The following is a 27,094-nucleotide window of genomic DNA, read 5'->3' as shown; positions in this document are numbered from 1 at the left end:
CAATGACTGCAAGTACTCGGGACTGGTCATAGACAAAACCCTGAGTTTGGACAAGTACTCTGACACCATTTATAAAAAAATCACACAACAGAGACTATTTTTTTCTAATAAAACTGAACTATTTCAAGGTAGAACCATGCTTACACTTTTCTGCAAGTCTTTTACTGAAAGTGTCTTAACATACTGTCTCACTGCTGGTTTGGTAGCATCGGTAACCATTGATTGTAATTGGCTGGGAAAACTAGTCAAAATATGTAGCAAATTAATTAGGGCAAATTTAATCACCTCAAAGCTCCTCTACAAACAAATTGTAGCAAAGAATCCACTGAAGCTCAGCAGGTTTGAGCCTGGTCAGGACCTGGAGAGGAGACTCCTGGGAAAGCTGAGGCTGCTGCTGGAAGAGGTGTTAGTGGGGCCAGCAGGGGGCGCTCACCCTGCAGTCTCTGTGGCTCCTAATGCCCCATTATAGTGACGGGGACACTATACTGTAAACAGGCGCAGTCCTTCGGATGAGAGGTAAAACTGATGTCCTGACTCTCTGTTGTCATTAAAAATCCCAGGGCATTTCTTGAAAAGAGTAGGGGTGTAACCCCGGCATCCTGGCCAAATTTCCCCCTGGCCTTTACCCATCATGGCCTCCTAATAACCCCCATCTCTGAACTGGCTTCATCACTCTGCTCTCCTCCCCACTGAGAGCTGGTGTGTGCGGAGCAGACTGGCGCAGCACCCAGGTGGGGCTGCACTGGGGTAGAGCTACAGTATGTGTGTGGAAGGATTACTGAGACTGTCAGGTGGAGGGTAGCTGGAGCCGCAGGTTGAGCTGCATCACTCTGTTTTTCTCCCCACTGAGAGCTGGTGTGTGGGGAGTGTACTGGCGCACTATGGCTGCTGTCGCATCATCCAGGTGGGGCTGCACACTGGTGATGGAGGGGATCCCCATGACCTGTAAAGCGCTTTGAGTGGAGTGTCCAGAAAAGTGCTACATAAGTGTAAGGAATTATTGAAGAAATAAAGTGTATTATGGATTGTGTCTCACCCACTGTGAGTTCAAACGTCTCCTGTCTGGGAGATGCCTCTCTGTCCCCAGGTGTGATACTAACAGACACAGGAAATCTTTCAGCCCCACTGGAATATCTCTTTCAAACAGTGTATCAGAACTATCTTCTCCCTCATCTTGCTGTAACACTCTGACCTCTTGGTTCTTGAACCCCCTGGCTCTGTGACCTCTTGGTTGGTAAATTTGATCTGTCTTGTGTTGTTACATTGGGAGCGCACTGTAAAACGAACTTCCCCAAATGGGATGATCAAGCTTGAATTGAATGGCTGCAACCTGCTGCTACAACAAGTGACAACACTGCCGCCGAGTGGTGAAGAGGGTGAACAGCACATTCCTAAACTGGAGCAGCAGTAAGAGATGAGATAAGATGAGATCACTTTATTATTATCATCACTTTATCCATTAACCATATACAGTTTCTTGTATTAGAAATTTGTCATTTCGCATACCCCAACTTGCTCTCTGTGAGACACACAGACAGGGAGAGAAGTTTTGGGTCAGAGCGCAGGGTCAGCCATTTATATGGCACCCCTGGAGCAGCTGGGGTTAAGGGCCTTGCTCAGGGACACAACAGAGTAGGATTCCTCTGCTGGCCGCAGGATACAAACCGGTAACCTTCCAGCCACAGGTGAAGATCCTTAGCCAGAGAGCCATCACAGCGCACATAAACATATAAAGAGTACACACACATTTTTAAAAGATTGTATTGTCATTTTTATTTTATTTTACCATTTATTTAGGGAAATCTTTTGCGTTCATTTTATGAAAATTTACAATACTCAGCATAAAACATCACATGTACATTAAAATAAATATTTTCAATTTATTCGTTTAATAGACATATGGGATCAGAAACTACAACATAACCTTTTGCTAAAAACAGCTGCAGTACAAACCTGTACAAATGAGGCAGAGCAGTAGGATTAGAAAGGACAGACTAACTGGGAGACTAAAGATGGACACACTGACCCTTTCTGTCCCAGACTGACAGGCTGGACACACAGAGTCTCTGTGAGTGAGCTGAGCTGTGTGTCACAGGGTCACAGTGGGAACTGTGTATCGGTGTTTCTCTGAACTGTGTTTATGTCACTTTCTCAGAAGGGACAGTCTGTCTCTGTCAGTGTGTGTCAGAGGGGACAGTGTCTCTGTTTTTTTCAGTGTGTGTCAGAGGGGACAGTCTATCCCTGTTAGTGTGTCTCAGCGTGGATAGTTCTAAAGTTCAGGGCATCTTCTCAGTCTCCAAGTACAGCATCAGTGCTCATTCAATGAGTGAGGAATCATGAGCTTTCTAATGCCGAGTCCTCATAATTTAGCAGTGACTTTTAATTCAGAATCTTTTCCAAAAGAACTAACACACTCCAGCCAGCCTCTGTTTTTAAAGAGCTGTGTGTCAGGCAATGCAAAGGGAATCTCTCTCCCTCTCTTACTCTCTTTAATTTTCTCTTACTCCCTCTCTCTCCCTCTCATCTTCTCTCTCCACTCGTTTCTCTCCCTTCAACCTTCCTCTCTCATTCTCTCTCTCTCTCTCCCTGCGCGTCAGTGTGCTGTTCCTTTCACAGAGAGCGAGTCCGGACTCACAGGCTCTGGGGTGGGGGGGTATTTACATTTGGGGCGGGGGGTGGGGACAGGCTCGGAGGGGTTGGACGTATAGGGGTTCCTCATATTGACACCTCATACTCCCTTGTGTCCTGCAAATGAGAGAAAGAAGGATTATGGACACATTACCAAGTCTCAAGTTTAGAAGTTGTCATATGTGAGGTCAGTGTTGTACAGGTTTCTAATTCTTTACACTTGAGCTAGACTGGAGTTTATTTTATGGTCTTAGAGTCACACCTCCTCCCCATCCTTACTTACCCCCCCTGTCTCATAGATGGGGTTGTCAAACTCTGTTTCTACAGTGATTTGGCTGTAGGGATGGGTGTACATCAGGGGCAGCCTCAGGTGTGAGTGGTACCGGCACCTAGGAATCACAAGATCACACGGTGAGGATTCATCAAAAGATCATGTCTTTGTAAGTCAGGTCACAACTCAGTGTGCCTCTGCAGTCTGTGTGCAGATACAGAGCTCTGTGGTACACAGCTCAGTGTGCCTCTGCAGTCTGTGTGCAGATACAGAGCTCTGTGGTACCCAGCTCAGTGTGCCTCTGCAGTCTGTGTGCAGATACAGAGCTCTGTGGTACCCAGCTCAGTGTGCCTCTGCAGTCTGTGTGCAGATACAGAGCTCTGTGGTACACAGCTCAGTGTGCCTCTGCAGTCTGTGTGCAGATACAGAGCTCTGTGGTACCCACCTCAGTGTGCCTCTGCAGTCTGTGTGCAGATACAGAGCTCTGTGGTACACAGCTCAGTGTGCCTCCGCAGTCTGTCTGCAGATACAGAGCTCTGCGAACGGGGTACCGACCTTGTGACGTAGACATATGCTCCCCCCAGGAGGACAGAAAGCAGAAGGACCAAGATGAAGATGGCCAGAGCCATGTTCCCACCGTCCAGAGAGGAGTCTGCAGCTGCCTCTGCCACTAGAGAAGGAGAGGGAGATGGAGAGGGAGGCAGGAGCAGAGCGAGAGAATTAGCAGGACAGACTAAGCAAGACTCACAGACAGACACTGCGATGGGGAGTCAGGCACAGACGCAGGCGGACTCACCTTCCAGCGCATGGTTGTCAAAGCAGTCCTGGCTGGCTGTGAGACAACAATGTCCAGTTAGTCAACATCTCAACAGGCACCTTTCTCCTTCTCCTGCTAACACAAATGTGTGCTCCTCATGGCCTCTGTGTGTACAGTACGTGCGCTAACAGCCCCTGCCTCCCTGCGGCCTCACCCCTGCAGAGTGGCAGTGGCCCGCTCCAGTAGGAGGGGTTTCCCAGGATGCACTTGATGGCGATCTCTCCAATCAGCTCGTAGCCCTGGTAGCACATGAAGGTGAGCGACTCTCCAGGCAGATAGAGCCGCTTGTACAGGATCTGGTATCCATTCTCCGGGAGCCCTGGATTCTCACAGGACACGGACTCCTCCGCTGGGAGAGAGAGAAAGAAGATGATGGACAGGGTTCAGACAGACAGAGGAGAGGAGAAAGAGAATTAAAATCTAATAATAAAGCTTCTTGAAGTGAATTGAATTGTTAGGGGAGAAACAGGCGAGAGTAGGGGAGGAGTGACAGGCAGAGGAGGCGAAGAGATCAGGAGGAGAGGCAGAGGAGGAGATGACGGTGGACAGGTGTTGACATTACTGCAAAGACAGTGTCACAGGAAATGGCCCTGAATGCCCAAGAAACATTGAGAAAAGTGTTTCATTTCGGAGGTGTATGGATTCAGAAGACGACAGTGTGACTGTGTCTGTGTGTCTGACCGACTGCCCGCCCTCCTGACCATCTCGGAGACTCACAGACGCAGCGTGGCAGGCGTGACGTCCACACTGGGGTGCCAGGCTCACGGCCGTAGCAGGTGAGAATAGCCCCACCCTGCAGGACGTAACCAGGGTTGCAGGTGTACTGGATTGTGGTGCCAACCAGGAGCTTGGGGTCAGAGAGTGTGCGTGTGGCGTGCTCCACGTGGCCAGGGTCTGAACAGTACATGACTGGGAGAGACAGCACAGGAGAAAGCGAGTCAGGAGTTAATTGATCCCAGGGTTAATCCTGCCGTTTCGCACCAGAAGCCAGGGTCTCAGCTGTAATCACGGTGGAGAACAGCTCAGTGTGCTGAGAAGGACAACCCGCCCGAGGACTGGGCCGTTTGGTTAGGGCTGAGCCAGGGGACTGCCACTGTGGCAAAGTATCTAGATGAGTGGACAAGTGAGCTGAAACATGCCAGTGAGTTAGCAGGAAGCATGACGCTATCATGCAGGGGGTAGGCGTGGGCCAGATTAGGGTTTGACCTCCTGCTGACCTTTTGTCAGGGCTGTGACCCTCAGCTGGACCTGTCCAGGAAAGGTGTTCTCATTCACTCAGTAAGGCATTTATACATATTGGGCAATAGGGAAAAACAGCAACCACCAGTCTGTGCAGCAAGTGGGAGCTGATTTCCAAAGTAAAATAGAGAAAGGTCCCTTATTTTATACACTTAGCTGACGCAACACCTCAACTTGTTTACTTCATTCTGGTTGGTTAGTAATACAAAGACAGGCGAGACAGTAATTTTCCAGTCCTTATACTGTAGATCTTAGCCTTGAAGGACAGAGAAGACAGCTACGTGCAGTTTTGCATCTGCCTTTTAAACATAATCTTAGAACATCCCATGCCCTTGACTCGCTGGGTACAATCACACTTTGTTCATAGAATCCAGCTGCTTTTACAACACAGCTCTGCCCATAAAAACACTTTTCTTCAGTAACTTTCCATTACAGACCCACACTTTACAGGTCCCAGATCTCTCCCTCAATCTTACTCTGCCTCTTTCTCTCATTCGCACTCACTTTTCTCGCAGAAGGGGGGCTGGCTGCTCCAGCTCAGATCCCACTGGCAGGTCAGGGTCTCCCGGCCCACCAGGTCGTAGCCCGGGTCACACTGGTACGTGATCCTGGCCCCTCGGACCAGCGCCGCGTGGGATGTTGTCTTCCAGCCATTCTGGATCTCTGGCAGGTCTGAGCACGAGTCGTTTCGGGACACTTCTGTAACCGGGACGAGACAACAGAGACCCTGGGCTGAGACACACACAGGCCCAGGCCCTGCTCACAGCACTGGGCTCCCAGTGGATGGATACAGGCTCCCAGAACCCCGGGATACGCTGAGCCAGTCTGCACCAGTACTGCATGGTGTGTACCCCCAAAGCAGCAAAGTCATAGTGCGTGAGTACAGTACTTCTGCTTGTATAATACAGAAGACGCAGAGTGACTGCTGTACAGTGAGAGTGTATCTAACACATTTTAGATACAGTCTTTCCTCTCACTCTTTGTACTTCTATCTCAGCCTCTCCTGCCACTGTCTTCCTCCATCTCACCCATGTAGTTGATGATGAACCCCTCCCCCTTCCCGAACAGCAGCCCCGCGGGGTCGGAGTGGAACTGGATGGTGAGGTCAGGGGTCGAGGACGACAACTTGAAGGGGCTGGTTCCCCCGATGTACTGTCCCAGGATGCGGGTCGTGACCTCGTCACCATCCAGAATCGTCACAATATCACTGTCGCTGAGGTTCAGACTGAGAGAGATAGAAAGAGGAGAGTGAGGAGTGTGAGGAGATTCTGGAGATTTAGGAGGAGAGAGGAGATTCAGGAGAGTGAGGAGCAGAGTGAGGAGATTCAGGAGTGTGAGGAGATTCAGGAGAGTGAGGAGGGTGAGGAGATTCAGGAGAGTGAGTAGGGTGAGGAGATTCTGGAGATTTAGGAGGAGAGAGGAGATTCAGGAGAGTGAGGAGCAGAGTGAGGAGATTCAGGAGTGTGAGGAGATTCAGGAGAGTGAGGAGGGTGAGGAGATTCAGGAGAGTGAGGAGGAGATTCAGGAGAGTGAGTAGGGTGAGAAGATTTAGGAGGAGAGTGAGAAGATTTCTGAGAGTGAGTAGCGTGAAGAAGAGAGAGGAGGAAGAGAGTCAGGAGAGTGAAGAGGGTGAGGAGGAGAGTGTGGAGGGTGTGAGGAAGGGAAGGAGGAAACTTTGAGGCAGGGACAGGAGTTTAGCTCAAGATGAGTTAGTGAGACACAACAGCTCCCTCCTGGACAGTCCAGTGGGTTAGCGGTCAAGGCACAAGGAAGCCTGCCACCCTGGCAGTGGCAGTGAGAGCCGGGTGTGTGGTGGGCAGCGGGCACCGCGCGGCACTCACAGCTGGACGTCTAGCAGGATGCGTCTGTCTTCGTCCACGTGGATCCGCCAGCTGCAGTCCTCACCCTCCCCATATGCGTCTGGCCAGTTTGGGGACAGGATCACCCCACTGGGGCCAGATAGGTCCCCTCCACATAGCGCTGAGGGAGCAAGGAGACAGACACTTAATACACAAAGAAGAGCCAGTCAGCCAGTGTCTCAGTCAGTGTGTCAGTATGACAGTGTCTCAGTCAGTGTGTCGGTGTCTCAATGTGTCAGTATGTCTCAGTGTCTCAGTCAGTGTGTCAGTGTGACAGTGTCTCAGAGTATCTCGATCAGTGTGACAGTGTCACTCAGTCAGAACGTCAGTCTGTACCCTTGCAGAGTGGCTCGGTGTCGTTCCAGTAGGGGTCACGATCATTGACACACTCGATGACGGGGGGACCCTGCTCCAGAGAGTGACCTGGGGCGCAACTAAACTGCACCACTGCCCCCACCCCATACCCTGGGTCAGAGGTCGTGAAGTTCCCATTCTGTAAGTAGGGCTCATAGCAGTGCCCACGTTCAAACGCTGAGAGAAACAGCAGAGAGAGGAGAGACAGAGATTAGGATGTGAATCTAGGAGACCTGGAGCACCTTCATTGCACACTTTGAGACTGAGACACACAGGCAGAGAGACTGATGGGGAGAGGAGAAGGCAGAGAGTGAGGAAGAACAGGACAGAGGGATCACCTTCATAGCGGATGTTGAAGCCACCGGGGGGCTGTGGGAGGTCAGAAGTGAACTGGACACGGACAGCTGGGCCCTCGCTGATCACCCCCTCAAATGGTATTGGTCCACCTCTGCCTGAGTCGAACAGGACCACTGACCCTGCGTCCAGACCGCTCCACAACACCAGCCTGAGAGGGGGAGAGAGCACTGACAGACTAACACACTGCCAGGCTGGCCTTCGGACTCACTGAGACACAACAACAGACTGACACTCTCTCTATCTGTCACACACTCTCTCTATCACACAGACTGAGACTCTCTGTCACACACTCTCTCTATCACACAGACTGACTCTCTCTATCACACAGACTGACACTCTCTCTCTGGTACAGACTGGCACACCTGTCTGTGGGCCCCAGGGCCAGCCTCTCCAGGTGCAGGTGCAGTCTCTGTCCAGCAGGGGCCTCCAGTGTCCACGAGCAGCTGATGGCAGTGCTGTCGTTCGTGCTGGTGGAGGGCGAGGGGGACAGAACCCTGCCCACTGTAGCGTTCTGCACTGCCCCTCCACAGAGCGCTGCCGGAGGGAGCGGAGCAGAGAGAGAAAACAGTTTCTAAAGGCTTGTGTTTGCACCACAGGTCCAGTCTTCACTGGAATGAACAATATCTACCCATCCTCTAGGGGACGCTGTGCACCTCACCCCGGCAGGTCGGCTCGTGGGAACTCCAGTGTGGCCGCGAGGCGTTGAGACAGGTGAGCTGGGGCTCCCCCTGCAGGTGGTATCCCAGGTGACAGCGGAACTTCGCCATGCCGCCTGCGTGCAGGTCCAGCACTGACACATCGCCATGGTGAGGACGCCGTGGCAATGCACAGCTCAGCCTGAAGACTAACACACAAACATCATCACACATGGACAGACAAACAGTTCTGCAGCATTTTAAAGGAAGAGTTAGGGCAGGAAGGCCCAGACTCACTCTGATAGTGCAGCTGGAAGGTTCCCACCCCCCCCTCGGGAAATGTTCGGAAGAAGACCGAGATGGTATTGGTTGGACTGCGGATCACCTGACCCTCCACCAGCAGTGTTTCATTGGCCAGGACAAGCAGGACCCCACCCTCATCTACGCCCCTGATTGACAGCTGCTCTCCCTCAGACAGATTTACACTTTTCACCTGCAGGGGGAAAAGAGACACATATGACCTGAATTTCCCATAGACACTTGGACAATAACATACAGTACATACTAGTTTACTGACTGACCTCATCCTCAGAAGAGCAGCTCTGACTTTTTAATCAGCTTATTTTTTACAGATACAAGAGGAGCTACAGTCACAGTACAGTAGGACAGTCCTGTTACACATCTGGTACACAGTGGTGAGGTACAGAGTGCAGTATGGGGTACAGTGTGGGATACAGTGTGTAGTGCTGGGGTACAGTGTGCAGTGTGTTAGTGTGCAGTGCTGGGGTACAGTGTGCAGTGTGTTAGTGTACAGTGCTGGGGTACAGTGTGCAGTGTGTTAGTTACAGTGCCGGGGTACAGTGTGCAGTGTGTTAGTGTACAGTGCCGGGGTACAGTGTGGAGTGTGTTAGTGTGCAGTGCTGGGGTACAGTGTGGAGTGTGTTAGTGTACAGTGCTGGGGTATAGTGTGGAGTGTGTTAGTGTACAGTGCTGGGGTACAGTGTGCAGTGTGTTAGTGTGTAGTGCTGGGGTACAGTGTGCAGTGTGTTAGTGTGCAGTGCTGGGGTACAGTGTGGAGTGTGTTAGTGTGCAGTGCTGGGGTACAGTGTGGAGTGTGTTAGTGTACAGTGCTGGGGTACAGTGTGCAGTGTGTTAGTGTGCAGTGCTGGGGTATAGTGTGGAGTGTGTTAGTGTACAGTGCTGGGGTACAGTGTGCAGTGTGTTAGTGTGCAGTGCTGGGCTACAGTGTGCAGTGTGTTAGTGTACAGTGCTGGGGTACAGTGTGGAGTGTGTTAGTGTGCAGTGCTGGGGTACAGTGTGGAGTGTGTTAGTGTGCAGTGCTGGGGTACAGTGTGCAGTGTGTTAGTGTGCAGTGCTGGGGTACAGTGTGCAGTGTGTTAGTGTGCAGTGCTGGGGTACAGTGTGCAGTGTGTTAGTGTGCAGTGCTGGGGTACAGTGTGCAGTGTGTTAGTGTACAGTGCTGGGGTACAGTGTGCAGTGTGTTAGTGTGCAGTGCTGGGGTACAGTGTGGAGTGTGTTAGTGTGCAGTGCTGGGGTACAGTGTGCAGTGTGTTAGTGTGCAGTGCTGGGGTATAGTGTGGAGTGTGTTAGTGTGCAGTGTGTTAGTGTGCAGTGCTGGGGTACAGTGTGGAGTGTGTTAGTGTACAGTGCTGGGGTATAGTGTGGAGTGTGTTAGTGTACAGTGCTGGGGTACAGTGTGCAGTGTGTTAGTGTGTAGTGCTGGGGTACAGTGTGCAGTGTGTTAGTGTGCAGTGCTGGGGTACAGTGTGCAGTGTGTTAGTGTGCAGTGCTGGGGTACAGTGTGGAGTGTGTTAGTGTGCAGTGCTGGGGTACAGTGTGGAGTGTGTTAGTGTGCAGTGCTGGGGTACAGTGTGCAGTGTGTTAGTGTGCAGTGCTGGGGTACAGTGTGGAGTGTGTTAGTGTGCAGTGCTGGGGTACAGTGTGGAGTGTGTTAGTGCGCAGTGCTGGGGTACAGTGTGGAGTGTGTTAGTGTGCAGTGCTGGGGTACAGTGTGCAGTGTGTTAGTGTGCAGTGCTGGGGTACAGTGTGGAGTGTGTTAGTGTGCAGTGCTGGGGTACAGTGTGGAGTGTGTTAGTGTGCAGTGCTGGGGTACAGTGTGCAGTGTGTTAGTGTACAGTGCTGGGGTACAGTGTGCAGTGTGTTAGTGTGCAGTGCTGGGGTACAATGTGCAGTGTGTTAGTGTGCAGTGCTGGGGTACAATGTGCAGTGTGTTAGTGTACAGTGCTGGGGTACAGTGTGGAGTGTGTTAGTGTGCAGTGCTGGGGTATAGTGTGCAGTGTGTTAGTGTACAGTGCTGGGGTACAGTGTGGAGTGTGTTAGTGTGCAGTGCTGGGGTATAGTGTGCAGTGTGTTAGTGTACAGTGCTGGGGTACAGTGTGCAGTGTGTTAGTGTGCAGTGCTGGGGTACAGTGTGCAGTGTGTTAGTGAACAGTGCTGGGGTACAGTGTGCAGTGTGTTAGTGTGCAGTGCTGGGGTACAGTGTGCAGTGTGTTAGTGTGCAGTGCTGGGGTACAGTGTGCAGAATGTACCTGCAGCTCCACTCCGTAGCCAGTGTACACAGTGACAGTGTAAGTACACTCCAGCAAGCTCCCAGAGGGTGGAGGGGGGTCATCCGAGGAGTCAATATGGCCTTCAGGGTCTGAGAAACCCACACTGCACCTGGACACTGCGATCCAAGAGAGACAAACAGGAGAGAGTACAATACCAAACTCACTGTCACAGGACCCACACAGACAGCCCTCAGCCAGTCTGAGCGCAGCTCTCCTGTAGAGGCCACACAGGGAGATACACAGATACACAGAGGCTTGACTGACACACAGGCAATCTGCTAGACGCACAATCAGGCGGGAGGTCTGCTGGACTGACAGACACACAATCAGACAGACAGCCTGCTGGACTGACAGACACACAATCAGACAGACAGCCTGCTGGACTGAGACACACAATCAGACAGACAGCCTGCCGGACTGACAGACACACAATCAGACAGACAGCCTGCTGGACTGACAGACACACAATCAGACAGACAGCCTGCTGGACTGACAGACACACAATCAGACAGACAGCCTGCTGGACTGACAGACAATCAGACAGGCAGCCTGCTAGATAGTCAAACAGGCTCTTACCTGTAGCCTGCGTGGTTTCAGAGCTAGCGACAGTTGTCATGGTGTCGATAGTGGGGGCGGAGGCATTTGGTCTTTCCTCATTCCCAGGGGTCAGTGTGGGGGGTATGTCTGCAGTGAGCAGTGAGGGGACGCTGGGCATTGGGGTTCCAGTCGTAAAGTGCCACTGGGAAACTGAGGCTCTTGTTGGCTCTCTGTCTGTGGGTCCTGGGGTGAGCAGCTGGGGAGCTGCAGACGTCTCGTGGGGTCTCAGTCTCTTGCGGGCGGCGCTAATCTGTTTAGAAGAAAGGATCCCCCCTCGGCGCCCCACCTCAGCCAGGATGCGTTTGGGGTTCAAGTCTCCTGGCAGAGCTGTAGGAAACGCGGCCCCCTTTTTGCTGAGCAGGAAATCCCTCTCTGCCAGGACGGACTCCAGCAGCTCCTGAGCATCTCCTGCGACCTCCCCACCGCTGAGAGGCGGCTGCCCCTGCCCCAGAGCCCCCAGCAGGGAGCCCTGAGGGCTGGCCGGTGACGAGGGAGGAGTCTGGGGAGCTTCACCTGGAAGAACATCAAGACTTTCAAATTCCCTCCATTCAAACTCCAGGGATGAGTCATAGCTAACATGTGTCAGCAATGTGAGGAATCTTTGGAGAAGTGCAACTGGCTCTCTAACATACACACACAGGACACAGGCTCTCTCTCACACACACATACACACACACACTCAGGACACAGGCTCTCTCACACACACTCAGGACACAGGCTCTCTCACACACACACAGGACACAGGCTCTCTCACAAACACACAGAACACAGGCTCTCTCACACACACACACAGGACACAGGCTCTCTCACAAACACACAGAACACAGGCTCTCTCACACACACACACAGGACACAGGCTCTCTCTCACACACACAGGACACAGGCTCTCTCACACACACACAAACAGGACACAGACTCTCTCTCACACACACACAGGACACAGGCTCTCTATCACACACACACACAGGACACAGACAATTCAATTCAATTCAAGGTGCTTTATTAGCATGATCGATGGGTACAATCAGTGTTGCCAAAGCAAATAAAATAATGAAATTCACATGAAACAAAACAAAAAATAAAATTAATATAAAATCTACAGACATTTACAACAATGACATATTATAAAATATTTACATATACTGTAGACAGAAGGAGCATTATTGGGAGACAGACTCACTGTTCCTCAGGCTGTGACAGGAGATCACATACTGGGCTGCCACAGACTCTCTCTCTCTCACACACAAACAGGACACAGACTCTCTCTCACACACACACAGGACACAGGCTCTCTCACACACACAAACAGGACACAGACTCTCTCTCTCTTACACACACAGGACACAGGCTCTCTCTCCCTCACACACACAGGACACACAGGCTGACATTTTTGGTTCACCCTTCTGCCAGGGGCATCTGATGTGTTCAGAAATGTATTTTTAAATTTATAACTCAGCATGAATGCACTGTGCTGAACAGCCTGTCTGACACTGAGCCAACTTGGCTGCTGAGAGAGAGGATCAATACACTGGGCTGACAACAGGGCTGGATAATGACACACGAAGAAAGGCAGCTCTCTGAACACACCACTGCAACCCCCTGAGCCACTGAGCACACTGCAGCCCAGGCCTGTAACACCAAGCCACAGAATACACTGCAGTCCAGCACTGTAACACTGAGCTACTGAGCACACTGCAGCCCAGGCCTGTAACACTGAGCTACTGAGCACACTGCAGCCCAGGCCTGTAACACCAAGCCACAGAACACACTGCAGTCCAGCACTGTAACACTGAGCTACTGAGCACACTGCAGTCCAGCACTGTAACACTGAGCTACTGAGCACACTGCAGCCCAGCACAACGACACTGAGCTACTGAGCACACTGCAGCCCAGGCCTGTAACACTGAGCTACTGAGCACACTGCAGCCCAGCACACCGACACTGAGCTACTGAGCACACTGCAGTCCAGCACTGTAACACGAGCTACTGAGCACACTGCAGCCCAGCACACCGACACCGAGCTACTGAGCACACTGCAGCCCAGGCCTGTAACACCGAGCCACAGAACACACTGCAGTCCAGCACTGTAACACTGAGCTACTGAGCACACTGCAGTCCAGCACTGTAACACTGAGCTACTGAGCACACTGCAGCCCAGCACTGTAACACTGAGCTACTGAGCACACTGCAGCCCAGCACTGTAACACTGAGCTACTGAGCACACTGCAGCCCAGCACACCGTCACTGAGCTACTGAGCACACTGCAGCCCAGGCCTGTAATACCGGGCCACAGAACACACTGCAGCCCAGCACTGTAACACTGAGCTACTGACCACACTGCAGTCCAGCACACCGACACTGAGCTACTGAGCACACTGCAGCCCAGCACACCGACACTGACCTACTGAGAACACTGCAGTCCAGCACTGTAACACTGAGCTACTGAGCACACTGCAGATCAGCACACTGACACTGAACTACTGAACACACTGCAGTCTAGCACACCGACACTGAGATACTGAGCACACTGCAGTCCCAGCTTCTAACACTGAGCCATTGAATTCACTGCAGTCCAGTACACTGAAATTGAGCTACTGAACACACTGCCTTCCAGGTCTGTAACCCTGTGCTACTGCACGACTGAACACAGTGCAGCAATTTCTCAGCACAAACTTGATGAGTCCCTCACAACAATGTTTCTGGTGAAGCTAGGACTATATTTTCCTGGGATGTGAAGTCAGGGTGTGTGAGTCAAGCAGGGAATGACCAGCAAGATCTCAAATGGGATTTTAAAGTACCATAATATTTGCTCCTACAGAGTGTAGTTGTACTATTTTTCTGCCGGCTCACCCTGTGTGGACTGTGGTCAGTGCTGTCGCAGTGGTACAGAAGTGAGCTGTCACTGCACTGTTACGTCAGCAACACTCACTAGTCCAACATGCAGGGCGACAGCAGCTCGCTGTCTGCAGACTCAACATGCCCACTTGATAATTGTGTCCATTCTTACGTCGACAGAAAAACAAAAAAAACATTCCTTCAGAAACTGAAAAGCCGAGAGAGATTTTATTCTGCAGTTCTGCAAAACACTGACGGATTTAATCTACAAGTAACATCAGTGAAATTTTTTATGGTGATTATAACACAGCATGTTAATGTTTTTAGTTTGATTCAGGGAAAATACATTAACCAGATATTCCCACATGACTTAGTTGAAAATGCACCACATGCCATTTAATAACACAGTGTTCAGCATTGTACATCTACACTGAATTAAGATTTCATGTTGCATTACATTTCCATTAGTGTCCTATTAATTAATTGATTTAAAATGTGTGAAGGTTTCCTTCTCATCCACCGTCTGACCTTTACTGGTGACGGTTAATTACACTAATTGATGAACATGAGTCCGCGCCAGGGGAGAGTGGTCTGGTCAGTTACAAGCCTCAATGATGATGCCAGGCCAGGTCTCCTCAGCCCAGGCAGAAGCACAGAACATCCCTGGTAGAGCTACAGTGTTTCAGCACAGTTCCCTGTCCACAGAACCTGCGAACAGTGATCTTGATTACACACAGCTGAGCTTAATTAGCTGTGTGCCACACAGCTAATTAAGGCTGAGGTGGAAGAAAATTCAGCAATTGAACTGTGTCTCCTCACCCTGAGCCCGACAGTGAAACTGTCTCCCCACCCTGAGCCCAATAGGGAAACCATGTCTCCTCACCCTGAGCCCGAGAGTGAAACTGTGTCTCCTCACCCTGAGCCCGAGACTGAAACTGTCTCCTCACCCTGAGCCCAATAGGAAACCATGTCTCCTCACCCTGAGCCTGTAGAACTCTGTCCTGGGATCAGGCAGGAGGTCTGTGGTGGGTCGTACTGTGTGTGAGAACTTCCTCGCTGTGAAGGCTGTGAATGGGACGGGGGTGTGTGAGTGCCTGCTCGTCTCTGAGTGTCCCTGTATGACTCCACCACTGTCTGTGTCTCCTTTCACGCTGCTGCTGATCAGACACTGCGTGAGGCTCTGTACCCTGCAGGGGAGAGACTCTAATTACTGACACCCTGAGGTGGGACAGGAATAAGCTGCAGGAGACCCTCTCAAAGGACAGTTTTAATTACCAGATACTGGTTGCTGTAACGTTTATCATTAATTGTTAGCTATTAATTCGCAGCAATTGTTCTAATGTAACATTCATCAGCGCACAGCTGGTAAAACTGCTCCAGTGATCTCAGAGCAATGACAGATTTCTCTCTTTCCATTTTGCCTCCAGTGACAGTGGTTGTAAATAAGATGATGAGAACATTCAAAGGGTCACGAGTGAGAGGAGAGTAGCCCACCATACTCATTCGGGTGCTCCTAACGGATCCTCAGTCCTGGGCGCTTGTTCTACTCACCTGACAAAGCAACACTGACCGTGTGGACTCCCCCAGCACTGGGCTCTCAGCAGGGCTAACACTGACCATGTGAACTGGTAGGTGACACCTGCGAACTTGGCCTTTCGCTGTCTCCAGGTCCCAACCCTCCACCACAGACCACGCCTGGGATACGTCTCCCGTCTCTCTCCTCCTGCCCACTGGAGAATTCCGGGCTCCAGAGCGGGATTGGTATTAACATGAAAAGCTGAAGACGTCTGCCGGACAGACACAGAGCAGGCCAGGTGTCTGAGCCATGCAGTGACGTGGCCATACCGCAGCTCCTGTGCGGAGTGAGGAGGAGTGTGGATGCAGGGTGATAGATTGTGTTTGTCGCCTTTGCTCCGTGCCCACACCCCTCCATGTCTTTCCCCCCTCTCACTGTCTCTTCCCTCTATCCGTCTCCCTGTGTGTGTGCGTGCACGTGTGTACGATGGATGCTGTGTCATGCTGACCCAGTTGCTAAAAATAAGCGGTCCGAGCAGCAGTGGAGTGGGGCACCCAGAGGAGACAGCCGCTGCGTGCGGCTGGGGTTCGAAGACACACTGAGCGCGTGGGCACTGCCGGGCACAGCTCACATGGAATTCTGGTGCCAGTGGAACGCTTCACCTGGGAACGTGTCTGACCTCCCCACAGACCCTGGAAAGGCCTTAAAGTCTCGGCCCAGGATCAGCGACAGCAATGAAGCCTTCAATCTCAAGAAGTGTGAGAAAAGCAGTCCTGCATCAGAGCTGAGAGGCTGCAGGGCAGGGTGGCATGATGCTGTTTAACGATGTTGTGTGATCCCCCCAGCCTGCCAGCCTGCAGGAGATGAAGGGCTTTCAGACATAGAAACTGTCTCTCCCTCCGCAGTCTCTCCCCAGAATCTCACTTTGAATTATTGATGGGCTTATCTGAAGTCTGACATGGGGAGAGGGCTCTGTTTCCCCTCTGGAGAGGAAGAAGCAACTGCTAAGCAAACATCTACACACTGTACTCACACACCACTCACACACTAGTCACATTACACACACTATACTCACACACTACTCACAGCATACTTACACTACTCACATTACACACAATATACACAAACTACTCAAAGCATACTCACACTGCACACTCAAGCTATACACACAAAACAGATTATTTACACTACACACAGAAAACTACTGTATAATAATTGTAGACTACACATAAAATCTTAATTGCACATGTACACAGGTACCAAAAGCACATTTTAACAAAGACACACATTTGTGTGTATTTCCAGAGTGTGAATAACAGAATTAATGCAGTGTCTGAAAAAGGCATCAATCCTTTTGCAGCCTGGAGAACACAGGGGATCACACAACAGCCCTCACCCAAAACACACAACATCATCAAAGTCAATTAATCTCAATTAACACAGTTAGCACTAGAGAGAGAGTCATTAGCACTTTTAAGAATCAAGCAGTCAGTCTGGGTGAGAGTGAACATGAGATCTGAAGAGACGGAGCAGAGACAGAGTAGAATTGGTCCCCCTCGCACTGTCTGCTCTCGCCAGACACACACAACCAGGAGCACAACGTGATGACCACAGGCTGGCCATAGAAAGAGGATACAGACAGACCTATCAGCCCAGAGATCACAGCTATATAAGATGCCAGGAGAGAGAAGTTGAGAGAGGTATACAGACATGTGGGAACTGTTTTTCCCCAGAATGAAAACCTGTCTTATCTCTTACCACTGTCTACCAGACTCCGGACTGATCAGGGTCACTCTGGGAGAGGAGACACAGCCTGAGGGTCAGAGACAGAGCTAGTGCTGGACACACACAGGCCAGGCCAGGCACATTCCTGACCTGGCTTTCCTTTTTCTTTCAGTGTAGAAGGTTATTATGCTTGTTAATTATTTTGTACCCAATTCTGGATCAAGGAAGAGAGAAAACAGAGTGAGAGGGACAGAGTGAGATAGCACACAGAGTGAGAGAGACACAGAGTGAGATGGACACAGGGAGTGAGAGAGACACAGAGTGAGATGGACACAGGGAGTGAGAGAGACATAGACAGACCAGCTGGATTACTGTATCACACATCCAGGCACTTACAGCTCACTAAGCTTCTCTGTTTCCATTGTTTTCTGGTCTGTTTACTTTCAGCTGAAGCTGTCATCCTCTTAGCTCCGTGTGATGCTCCTATGCCAGCCCTGAACCTGCCCAGCTCTAATCCTGCTGCACTGTGCTCAGGGAAACACTGATCCTCCTGTCATCACTCCTCCAGCCTTGACACACAGCAGCACGGTTCTTCTGCTCGCCTCATCTCAAACACAAGGGGAAAAGACACGAGGCTGGAGATTCTTACAGGACTCTGTAAGATTTCAGTCCTGTGTCTGCTGTGCAGATGGATTCAAAATCACATCTTGAGAGCCTCATGTTGCTTTTACTACAGAACTGCATGATGAGCCCAAACCTAACCTGTACCAGGTCTCAGTGCGCTGTGAACTGGGGTCTCAGTGCACTGTGAACTGGGGTCTCAGTGTCCTGTGAACTGGGGTCTCAGTGCGCTGTGAACTGGGGTCTCAGTACCCTGTAACACTCATCCTCAGTCTCCTCGGTAAGTGCAGGCTCGAGATCCCTGGAGAAATGGAGTGTTTGTGTTTGCTTACAAGATCTTTAATTGCAAAGGACAGAGCAGCAAAGCGCTCAAAGAGGCAGACACTGGCTCTGCCACCCTCTCCCTCTCTCTGCTGTTCCTGCTGCCCTGCTCTCCGCCTCACTCACTCTCCTCGGCTGAGGGGATGAGCTGCACTCTGCACTCTGAATACAAGGCAGGAGAGGCGTGTGAATGACTGAAGGCCACAAGCACGGAGGCGATTTTGTTCTGCTGCGCCTAAGTCATTTGGCATTGTTGAAGGTAGAGTGAAGGGAAAGAAGAATGATACACACTACAGACAGACAGAGATGGGGACAGAGGGGAGCATAACCAGAAATCCTCTGTGCTCGACAGTGGACTAGATTAAATGTGTAATTGTCTCACACTCTGTATCAGACAACATTACAAGACTCTTGATCCTGAGAACATTAAAAGCTCCCCAGTCACCCGGAGAGAGAGGCACTTTCTCTGCAGGAAATGAGGCATCTTGCAGAGCTGCGCCTGGCTCTCCCACAGAATACCCACATGCTCTCTGCCAGAGTACCCCCTGGGGCAGCTTCCTTTCAGAGCCTGTCACTGAGAGAGCATGACAACCCTGCTGATGGCCAGGCTTGAACAGCCCCGCTTGTCATTAGCACAGGCAGGCAGCCAGAGCCCCACACAACAGGATAGACAGGGGGAGAGAGAGGGAGAGAGAGAGGGGGAGAGGGAAAGAGAGAGAGAGGTAAACAGGGAGAGGGAAAGAGAGTGTGTCCCAGTGGGACAAGCACCACACAAACTGGAATGCTACAGAATCCTAAACAGACAATACACACTAGCTGAATATCTGATCAGGGTAAGAGACAGCAGAAGAAACAAAGAGACAGCAAAAAGAAACAGACCCTCTTAAAGTACAGGCTCAGTGACCACAGCCTGGCCATAGAAACTGGACACAGGCAGACCTGGCTGCCCAGAGAGGACAGGCTGTGCTCCCACCACCAGTGGGGAGAAGCAGAGGCAGAGAGAGGAAAGTAAAGAGGGAGTGGGATAGATGATAGATAAGACATACCCTGCTACTGAGGAATAAATAGATTATAAATTCTTCTTGATATTGAACACGTTGTGCTCATTCCTCCACAAGCCTGTTTTACAGGTTTTCTATACTATGGCGATCTGGCCAGCAGTGCTGGAGCTGGAGGGAACTGTCCACAGAGCCGTGGTTCTGAAATGCGCTCCGAATTCCGAGCCGTGCTCACAAAGCGTCAGTGTTCAGGCTGGGCGATTAGTGGGATGAGGCTCCTTTTGTTCAGCAGCTCTGCGGCATTCCAACTCCAGCAATGGAGCCAGCAGAAACTTATTAACACGTTAACTGCTTGCCTGCCAGTCAGCTATTCCTCATGTCTTTCAACAAAATTCTCATGGATAACTTAATAACACAACCTCTCCAGACCATCTCCACTTCACCACGATAAGAACGAACTATTTCAAGATCATAATCCAAGAAAAGGATTTTTACCATGTGCTCCTGACTCCTCTCTCTCCCCATATTGTTATTTCCGCTGTAGTTTCCTCTAATAACTGTCGATTGAAACATGGGATAAATTATACCTTTCCTTGAACCTTTGTCTAAACCCTAACTGCTCACACAGTGAAGCACTTTGAGTTTGAGAGGAAGCGAGAGACACAGAGAAATACTAGAGAAACGCACCAATCTGGCCACACTGGTCCTGTGAGGCTGACATTGTGCATTGTGTTTCAACCAAGCTCTTGGCTGAAGCCTGTCTAGTCTATCCTGGTCAGTGCACTGTCTACTGGACACACAGCTTGTCCAGTCTCTCCCCTCGTCAGTGTGCAGGTAACCTGCCCAGTCTCTCCTGGTCAGTGGTCAATCAGAGGAGCCTCTCCAGTCTGTCCTGGTCAGTGGTCAGTCTGAGAGGAGCTTGTCCAGTCTCTCCTGATCAGTGGTCAGACTGAGGAGCCTGTCCAGTCTCTCCTGCTCTGTTGTCAGTCAGAGGAGGCTGTCCAGTCTCTCCTGGTCAGTGTGCGGGCTGCCTATCTCAGCAGCAGGCTGCCTGTGAACACATCTCGCCTGCTGTCTCACTGCCTCACTGACCCCCAGGGCTCAGAGCCAGAGGACGTCATTACAGCAATTAGGTGAGAGAAGGGAGAAGTTGGAAATGAATAAAGATATGAGACTAATTTGCCTCAGGGAGACCGAAGCACTTTTCATCTGCGAGAGAGGCAGGGAAGTGGAGAAGGACAGTGGGGTAGCTGGACATATGACCAGCAGCGGCAGGAGAAGAAAACGGACCGACCGTAACAGGGTCAGCACCATCAGCAGCCCTCTCTCTGGCCAGCTGCCCTTCGTGTGAGCATGTGGAAACGAGTCCTGTGAGCTCCACCACTCCTGCTAGCTCAACAAGGAGCAGACAGCAGCACCAGCACAGACGCGGCAGAGATGAGCCGGTGCTACAGGCAGGTAAGAGAAACACGTTTCCAGGCCTGATGGCTTCTACCAGTGCTCTTTACAGGACACTAACACACTCTGGCAAGACAGGGCCACTGACCCCAGTCACTCCACACCAGTGAGACTGACAGCTGCTACTCACAGGCTGGACACCTGGGGCTACTGACCCCAGTCACTCCACACCAGTGAGACTGATGGCTGCTACTCACAGGCTGGACACCTGGGCCCACTGACCCCAGTCACTCCACACCAGTGAGACTGATGGCTGCTACTCACAGGCTGGACACCTGGGCCCACTGACCCCAGTCACTCCACACCAGTGAGACTGATGGCTGCTACTCACAGGCTGGACACCTGGGCCCACTGACCCCAGTCACTCCACACCAGTGAGACTGATGGCTGCTACTCACAGGCTGGACACCTGGGCCCACTGACCCCAGTCACTCCACACCAGTGAGACTGATGGCTGCTACTCACAGGCTGGACACCTGGGCCCACTGACCCCAGTCACTCCACACCAGTGAGACTGACAGCTGCTACTCACAGGCTGGACACCTGGGCCCACTGACCCCAGTCACTCCACACCAGTGAGACTGACAGCTGCTACTCACAGGCTGGACACCTGGGCCCACTGACCCCAGTCACTCCACACCAGTGAGACTGATGGCTGCTACTCACAGGCTGGACACCTGGGCCCACTGACCCCAGTCACTCCACACCAGTGAGACTGACAGCTGCTACTCACAGGCTGGACACCTGGGGCTACTGACCCCAGTCACTCCACACCAGTGAGACTGACAGCTGCTACTCACAGGCTGGACACCTGGGGCTACTGACCCCAGTCACTCCACACCAGTGAGACTGACAGCTGCTACTCACAGGCTGGACACCTGGGCCCACTGACCCCAGTCACTCCACACCAGTGAGACTGATGGCTGCTACTCACAGGCTGGACACCTTGGGCTACTGACCCCAGTCACTCCACACCAGTGAGACTGACAGCTGCTACTCACAGGCTGGACACCTGGGCCCACTGACCCCAGTCACTCCACACCAGTGAGACTGATGGCTGCTACTCACAGGCTGGACACCTGGGGCTACTGACCCCAGTCACTCCACACCAGTGAGACTGATGGCTGCTACTCACAGGCTGGACACCTGGGGCTACTGACCCCAGTCACTCCACACCAGTGAGACTGATGGCTGCTACTCACAGGCTGGACACCTGGGGCTACTGACCCCAGTCACTCCACACCAGTGAGACTGATGGCTGCTACTCACAGGCTGGACACCTGGGCCCACTGACCCCAGTCACTCCACAAAAGTGAGACTGACAGCTGCTACTCACAGGCTGGACACCTGGGCCCACTGACCCCAGTCACTCCACACCAGTGAGACTGACAGCTGCTACTCACAGGCTGGACACCTGGGCCCACTGACCCCAGTCACTCCACACCAGTGAGACTGACAGCTGCTACTCACAGGCTGGACACCTGGGCCCACTGACCCCAGTCACTCCACACCAGTGAGACGGATGGCTGTTACCCAGACAGCAATGGAACCAATAATTAGAACAAATAAAAATAAAAAAGCAAACAGAATGGTAGGATATAGAGTAAAAAAATAAGAATTTATATCAAGAGCAATTGTCTTATACAGTAATTGTACAATGTACCAGTAAGATCTCATTTACAGTGCTGTGTAAAATGTCGGCTCTCTGTCCAGGGCCTGTCCTTGTTCTGTGTCGGTCTGCATCACTTCAACTTTACAGAGACCAAAATAACCCCAAGACAAAGCTCAGCAGAGTCTGATCGAGTCAGGAAGGACCTCTGGTCTCGCTGTCTGTCCCACCCATCTCTATGAGGCCCATGACAGCTGGTCAGAGCCCAGGGAATCCTCACAACCTTCCAGAACAGCACAGCCAAGTCAGAGAGTCAGCCTTTGGACTTCCAGATCACACAGATCCACAGGCACGCAATCTGATCACAGATCACACAGAGGCACACAGGCACACGATCTGATCACAGATCCACAGGCACACAGACACGCGATCTGATCACAGATCACACAGAGGCACACAGGCACGCAATCTGATCACAGATCACACAGAGGCACACAGGCACACAATCTGATCACAGATCACACAGAGGCACACAGGGATGCAATCTGATTACAGATCACACAGGCACGTAATCTGATCACAAATCACACAGAGGCACACAGAGGCACGATCTGATCACAAATGAGGCGCACAGATACACGATCCAATCACAGGTCACATGTCCACTCAGCTTGTCTCTGCTCTCCTGCTGTCGGACCTGCTGCCCCCGGCCAGCGATATTACTGTTACTGTTGTTGTTCTGGGCAGCCAGGTGTGTGCTGTGTCCTGGTCCTCGTGTGCGTTCAAAGCTCAAGGAGCAGACAGTGAGCCTCTCAGACAACAGCAGTCTGTCACTATTGTGGATGATTGGAAATGTTCTGCTAATTGATATTTCTTGGGCAACACAGTAATTTATTGGCCATGCCAATCAAGTTAGTTGAAAATCAATTTGAAACAGCAGCCGAAGGAACCAGATGTGTGACTCCCAGTGTGTCGGCCCCATCGTTATCTCGCTGTGATAAAGGGGAAGCTGCCTGTTAGCAGCACACAGTGTCTGCTGACCTGATGACAACTGCGGCCATCGCTTAATGACCTAATTATTCAGCTGTGCGAGCAGGAGCTGATCGAGGGCCATGAGGGAGCAACAGGAGAGACTGTAGGATCAGAGCACAGAGCACAGCTGGAGATACAGGCTGTTAACAATCTGAAGACCGCAGGGAGGAGCTTCAAGTCATTAATTTCCCTACAGTTCAGGCAGTCCGTAATGTAAATGAATTCATCGTCTGCCACATTTAGGAAGACAAAGCATATTTAAGAAACAAAGCCCATCTCATGTTCTATGGATTGTGTATGATTATTCCACATGGCCTGTAAGAGTCTATGACTGGGCTGTGTCAGTGTGCTGGACTCCACAGGGACTAGAAGAGTCTAGAGCTGTATCTGTGTCGGTGTCCCGGACTCCAGTGTAAGAGTCTAGAGCTGTATCTGTGTCGGTGTCCTGGACTCCAGTGTAAGAGTCTAGAGCTGTATCTGTGTCGGTGTCCTGGACTCCAGTGTAAGAGTCTAGAGCTGTATCTGTGTCGGTGTCCCGGACTCCAGTGTGAGAGTCTAGAGCTGTATCTGTGTCGGTGTCCCAGACTCCAGTGTGAGAGTCTAGAGCTGTATCTGTGTCAGTGTACCGGACTCCAGTGTGAGAGTCTAGAGCTGTATCTGTGTCGGTGTCCCGGACTCCAGTGTAAGAGTCTAGAGCTGTATCTGTGTCGGTGTCCCAGACTCCAGTGTGAGAGTCTAGAGCTGTATCTGTGTCGGTGTCCCGGACTCCAGTGTGAGAGTCTAGAGCTGTATCTGTGTCGGTGTCCCGGACTCCAGTGTGAGAGTCTAGAGCTGTATCTGTGTCGGTGTACCGGACTCCAGTGTAGGAGTCTAGAGCTGTATCTGTGTCAGTGTACCGGACTCCAGTGTGAGAGTCTAGAGCTGTATCTGTTTCGGTGTCCCGGACTCCAGTGTGAGAGTCTAGAGCTGTATCTGTGTCGGTGTCCCAGACTCCAGTGTAAGAGTCTAGAGCTGTATCTGTTTCGGTGTCCCGGACTCCAGTGTAAGAGTCTAGAGCTGTATCTGTGTCGGTGTCCCGGACTCCAGTGTAAGAGTCTAGAGCTGTATCTGTGTCGGTGTCCCAGACTCCAGTGTGAGAGTCTAGAGCTGTATCTGTGTCGGTGTCCCAGACTCCAGTGTGAGAGTCTAGAGCTGTATCTGTGTCGGTGTCCCGGACTCCAGTGTAAGAGTCTAGAGCTGTATCTGTGTCGGTGTCCCGGACTCCAGTGTGAGAGTCTAGAGCTGTATCTGTGTCGGTGTCCCAGACTCCAGTGTGAGAGTCTAGAGCTGTATCTGTGTCGGTGTCCCGGACTCCAGTGTAAGAGTCTAGAGCTGTATCTGTGTCGGTGTCCCGGACTCCAGTGTGAGAGTCTAGAGCTGTATCTGTGTCGGTGTCCCGGACTCCAGTGTGAGAGTCTAGAGCTGTATCTGTGTCGGTGTCCCAGACTCCAGTGTAAGAGTCTAGAGCTGTATCTGTGTCAGTGTACCGGACTCCAGTGTAGGAGTCTAGAGCTGTATCTGTGTCAGTGTACCGGACTCCAGTGTAAGAGTCTAGAGCTGTATCTGTTTCGGTGTCCCGGACTCCAGTGTAAGAGTCTAGAGCTGTATCTGTGTCGGTGTCCCGGACTCCAGTGTAAGAGTCTAGAGCTGTATCTGTGTCGGTGTCCCGGACTCCAGTGTGAGAGTCTAGAGCTGTATCTGTGTCGGTGTCCCGGACTCCAGTGTGAGAGTCTAGAGCTGTATCTGTGTCAGTGTACCGGACTCCAGTGTGAGAGTCTAGAGCTGTATCTGTGTCGGTGTCCCGGACTCCAGTGTGAGAGTCTAGAGCTGTATCTGTGTCGGTGTCCCGGACTCCAGTGTGAGAGTCTAGAGCTGTATCTGTGTCGGTGTCCCGGACTCCAGTGTGAGAGTCTAGAGCTGTATCTGTGTCGGTGTACCGGACTCCAGTGTAAGAGTCTAGAGCTGTATCTGTGTCGGTGTCCCGGACTCCAGTGTGAGAGTCTAGAGCTGTATCTGTTTCGGTGTCCCGGACTCCAGTGTGAGAGTCTAGAGCTGTATCTGTGTCGGTGTCCCGGACTCCAGTGTGAGAGTCTAGAGCTGTATCTGTGTCAGTGTACTGGAATCCAGTGTAAGAGTCTAGAGCTGTATCTGTGTCAGTGTACTGGACTCCAGTGTAAGAGTCTGGAGCTGTATCTGTGTCGGTGTCCCGGACTCCAGTGTGAGAGTCTAGAGCTGTATCTGTGTCGGTGTCCCGGACTCCAGTGTAAGAGTCTAGAGCTGTATCTGTGTCGGTGTCCCGGACTCCAGTGTGAGAGTCTGGAGCTGTATCTGTGTCGGTGTCCCGGACTCCAGTGTGAGAGTCTAGAGCTGTATCTGTGTCGGTGTCCCAGACTCCAGTGTAAGAGTCTAGAGCTGTATCTGTGTCGGTGTCCTGGACTCCAGTGTAAGAGTCTAGAGCTGTATCTGTGTCGGTGTCCCGGACTCCAGTGTAAGAGTCTAGAGCTGTATCTGTGTCGGTGTCCCAGACTCCAGTGTAAGAGTCTAGAGCTGTATCTGTTTCGGTGTCCCGGACTCCAGTGTAAGAGTCTAGAGCTGTATCTGTGTCGGTGTCCTGGACTCCAGTGTAAGAGTCTAGAGCTGTATCTGTGTCGGTGTCCTCGACTCCAGTGTAAGAGTCTAGAGCTGTATCTGTGTCAGAGCACTCCACTCGTGCTGTAAGCTACTGCAATGTTTTTTTTTTCTATTATTTGCCTTGGAGGTTTTAGAATACCGATCGTTTTACACAGGTAGTGTAAATAAGAAGAATAAACGTTTCAAATTGAGTTTCAAGAACATCGACGCCTCTAACAGCAGCGCGCGTCACTTCATGCACGTTGTGCAGCTCGTGTTAGACATCTCCCCGCGTGCCGCCGAGCGCCGGCTCGCGCCGCAGTCACAGCGGTCCGTGAAGACCGCAGGCCCGCGCGTGCACATGGACACGGGGCTCCACGCGCCGTACAGACCGCGGGCGGCTCGCGCTTGCCCTGGCGCGGGGGGACCCCCCGGCTGTTGCCCAACACGTGAGGCGAGGAGGATCCCAGACCGCCCCTCGACCGGTCAGAGCCGATCAATAACTCGGTCCCTCGGGGGGCAGGGGTCCGGGCGCCGGGAGCGGTTCTCCCGGGAATGCCGCTACACGGGGGTTCTGCCCACTCGCGCACTTTCAGATCGCACAGTCTGGTCACGGAGAGCAGCGCAACTTTCGAGTAAACAAGACCGCGACCCGGCAGAGTGAAGGTGACTCCCCGCCCGTCCGACCCGCCTCTCTCTCGGCACAGTCCAGCCACAGGCACGCCGGACCAGAACCAGAACCGAGCCGCTTACCTTGGGCCAGCCCGAGTGCCCACAGCAGCCCCAGCCAGAAGACGGCTCTCCGGACCCGTCCGAGCCGACACGGAGCGCGCATGTCCCGAGCCCCGAGGCCGCTCTCTGGGACAGCCGCTCGCCGGGTCGGGTCGCTGCGCTGCGCTTCTTCCATCGCTCGGCTGGACTGAGCGCTGCAGTGCGCGGCTGCCTCCTCCTGCCTCTCTCTCTCCCTCCCTCTCCCTCTCCC

The 27,094-nt window shown here is 52.0% G+C and overlaps 1 protein-coding gene across 2 annotated transcripts; it reads right to left on the bottom strand.

Moving 5' to 3' along the window:
- Positions 1-1,747: 1,747 nt before the first annotated feature.
- On the bottom strand, positions 1,748-27,094 carry sez6l (seizure related 6 homolog (mouse)-like). 2 transcript variants are annotated; one of them, XM_088618254.1, is made up of 17 exons: positions 26,866-27,093; positions 11,328-11,861; positions 10,731-10,867; positions 8,458-8,653; positions 8,184-8,369; positions 7,888-8,059; positions 7,507-7,673; positions 7,151-7,345; positions 6,797-6,935; positions 5,984-6,180; positions 5,460-5,654; positions 4,434-4,625; positions 3,871-4,065; positions 3,696-3,731; positions 3,455-3,569; positions 2,912-3,017; positions 1,748-2,745 (listed from the first exon to the last, which is right to left on the bottom strand). In XM_088618254.1, the coding sequence occupies exons 1-17, from the start codon at positions 27,017-27,019 to the stop codon at positions 2,716-2,718; spliced, it is 2,946 nt and encodes a 981-aa protein (XP_088474380.1). In that variant the 5' UTR covers positions 27,020-27,093; the 3' UTR covers positions 1,748-2,715. The 2 variants fall into 2 exon arrangements, with proteins under 2 accessions (XP_088474380.1, XP_088474381.1); XM_088618255.1 differs by lacking the exon at positions 7,151-7,345 and having other exon boundaries at positions 26,866-27,094.

The sequence above is a fragment of the Lepisosteus platostomus genome, chromosome 24, assembly GCF_059453375.1.
Source record: "Lepisosteus platostomus isolate fLepPlt1 chromosome 24, fLepPlt1.hap1, whole genome shotgun sequence".
In the NCBI taxonomy this organism is placed as follows: Eukaryota; Metazoa; Chordata; class Actinopteri; order Semionotiformes; family Lepisosteidae; genus Lepisosteus; species Lepisosteus platostomus.
Note: the sequence above shows the minus strand (reverse complement) of the source record. Positions and strands in the feature narration are given on the sequence as shown.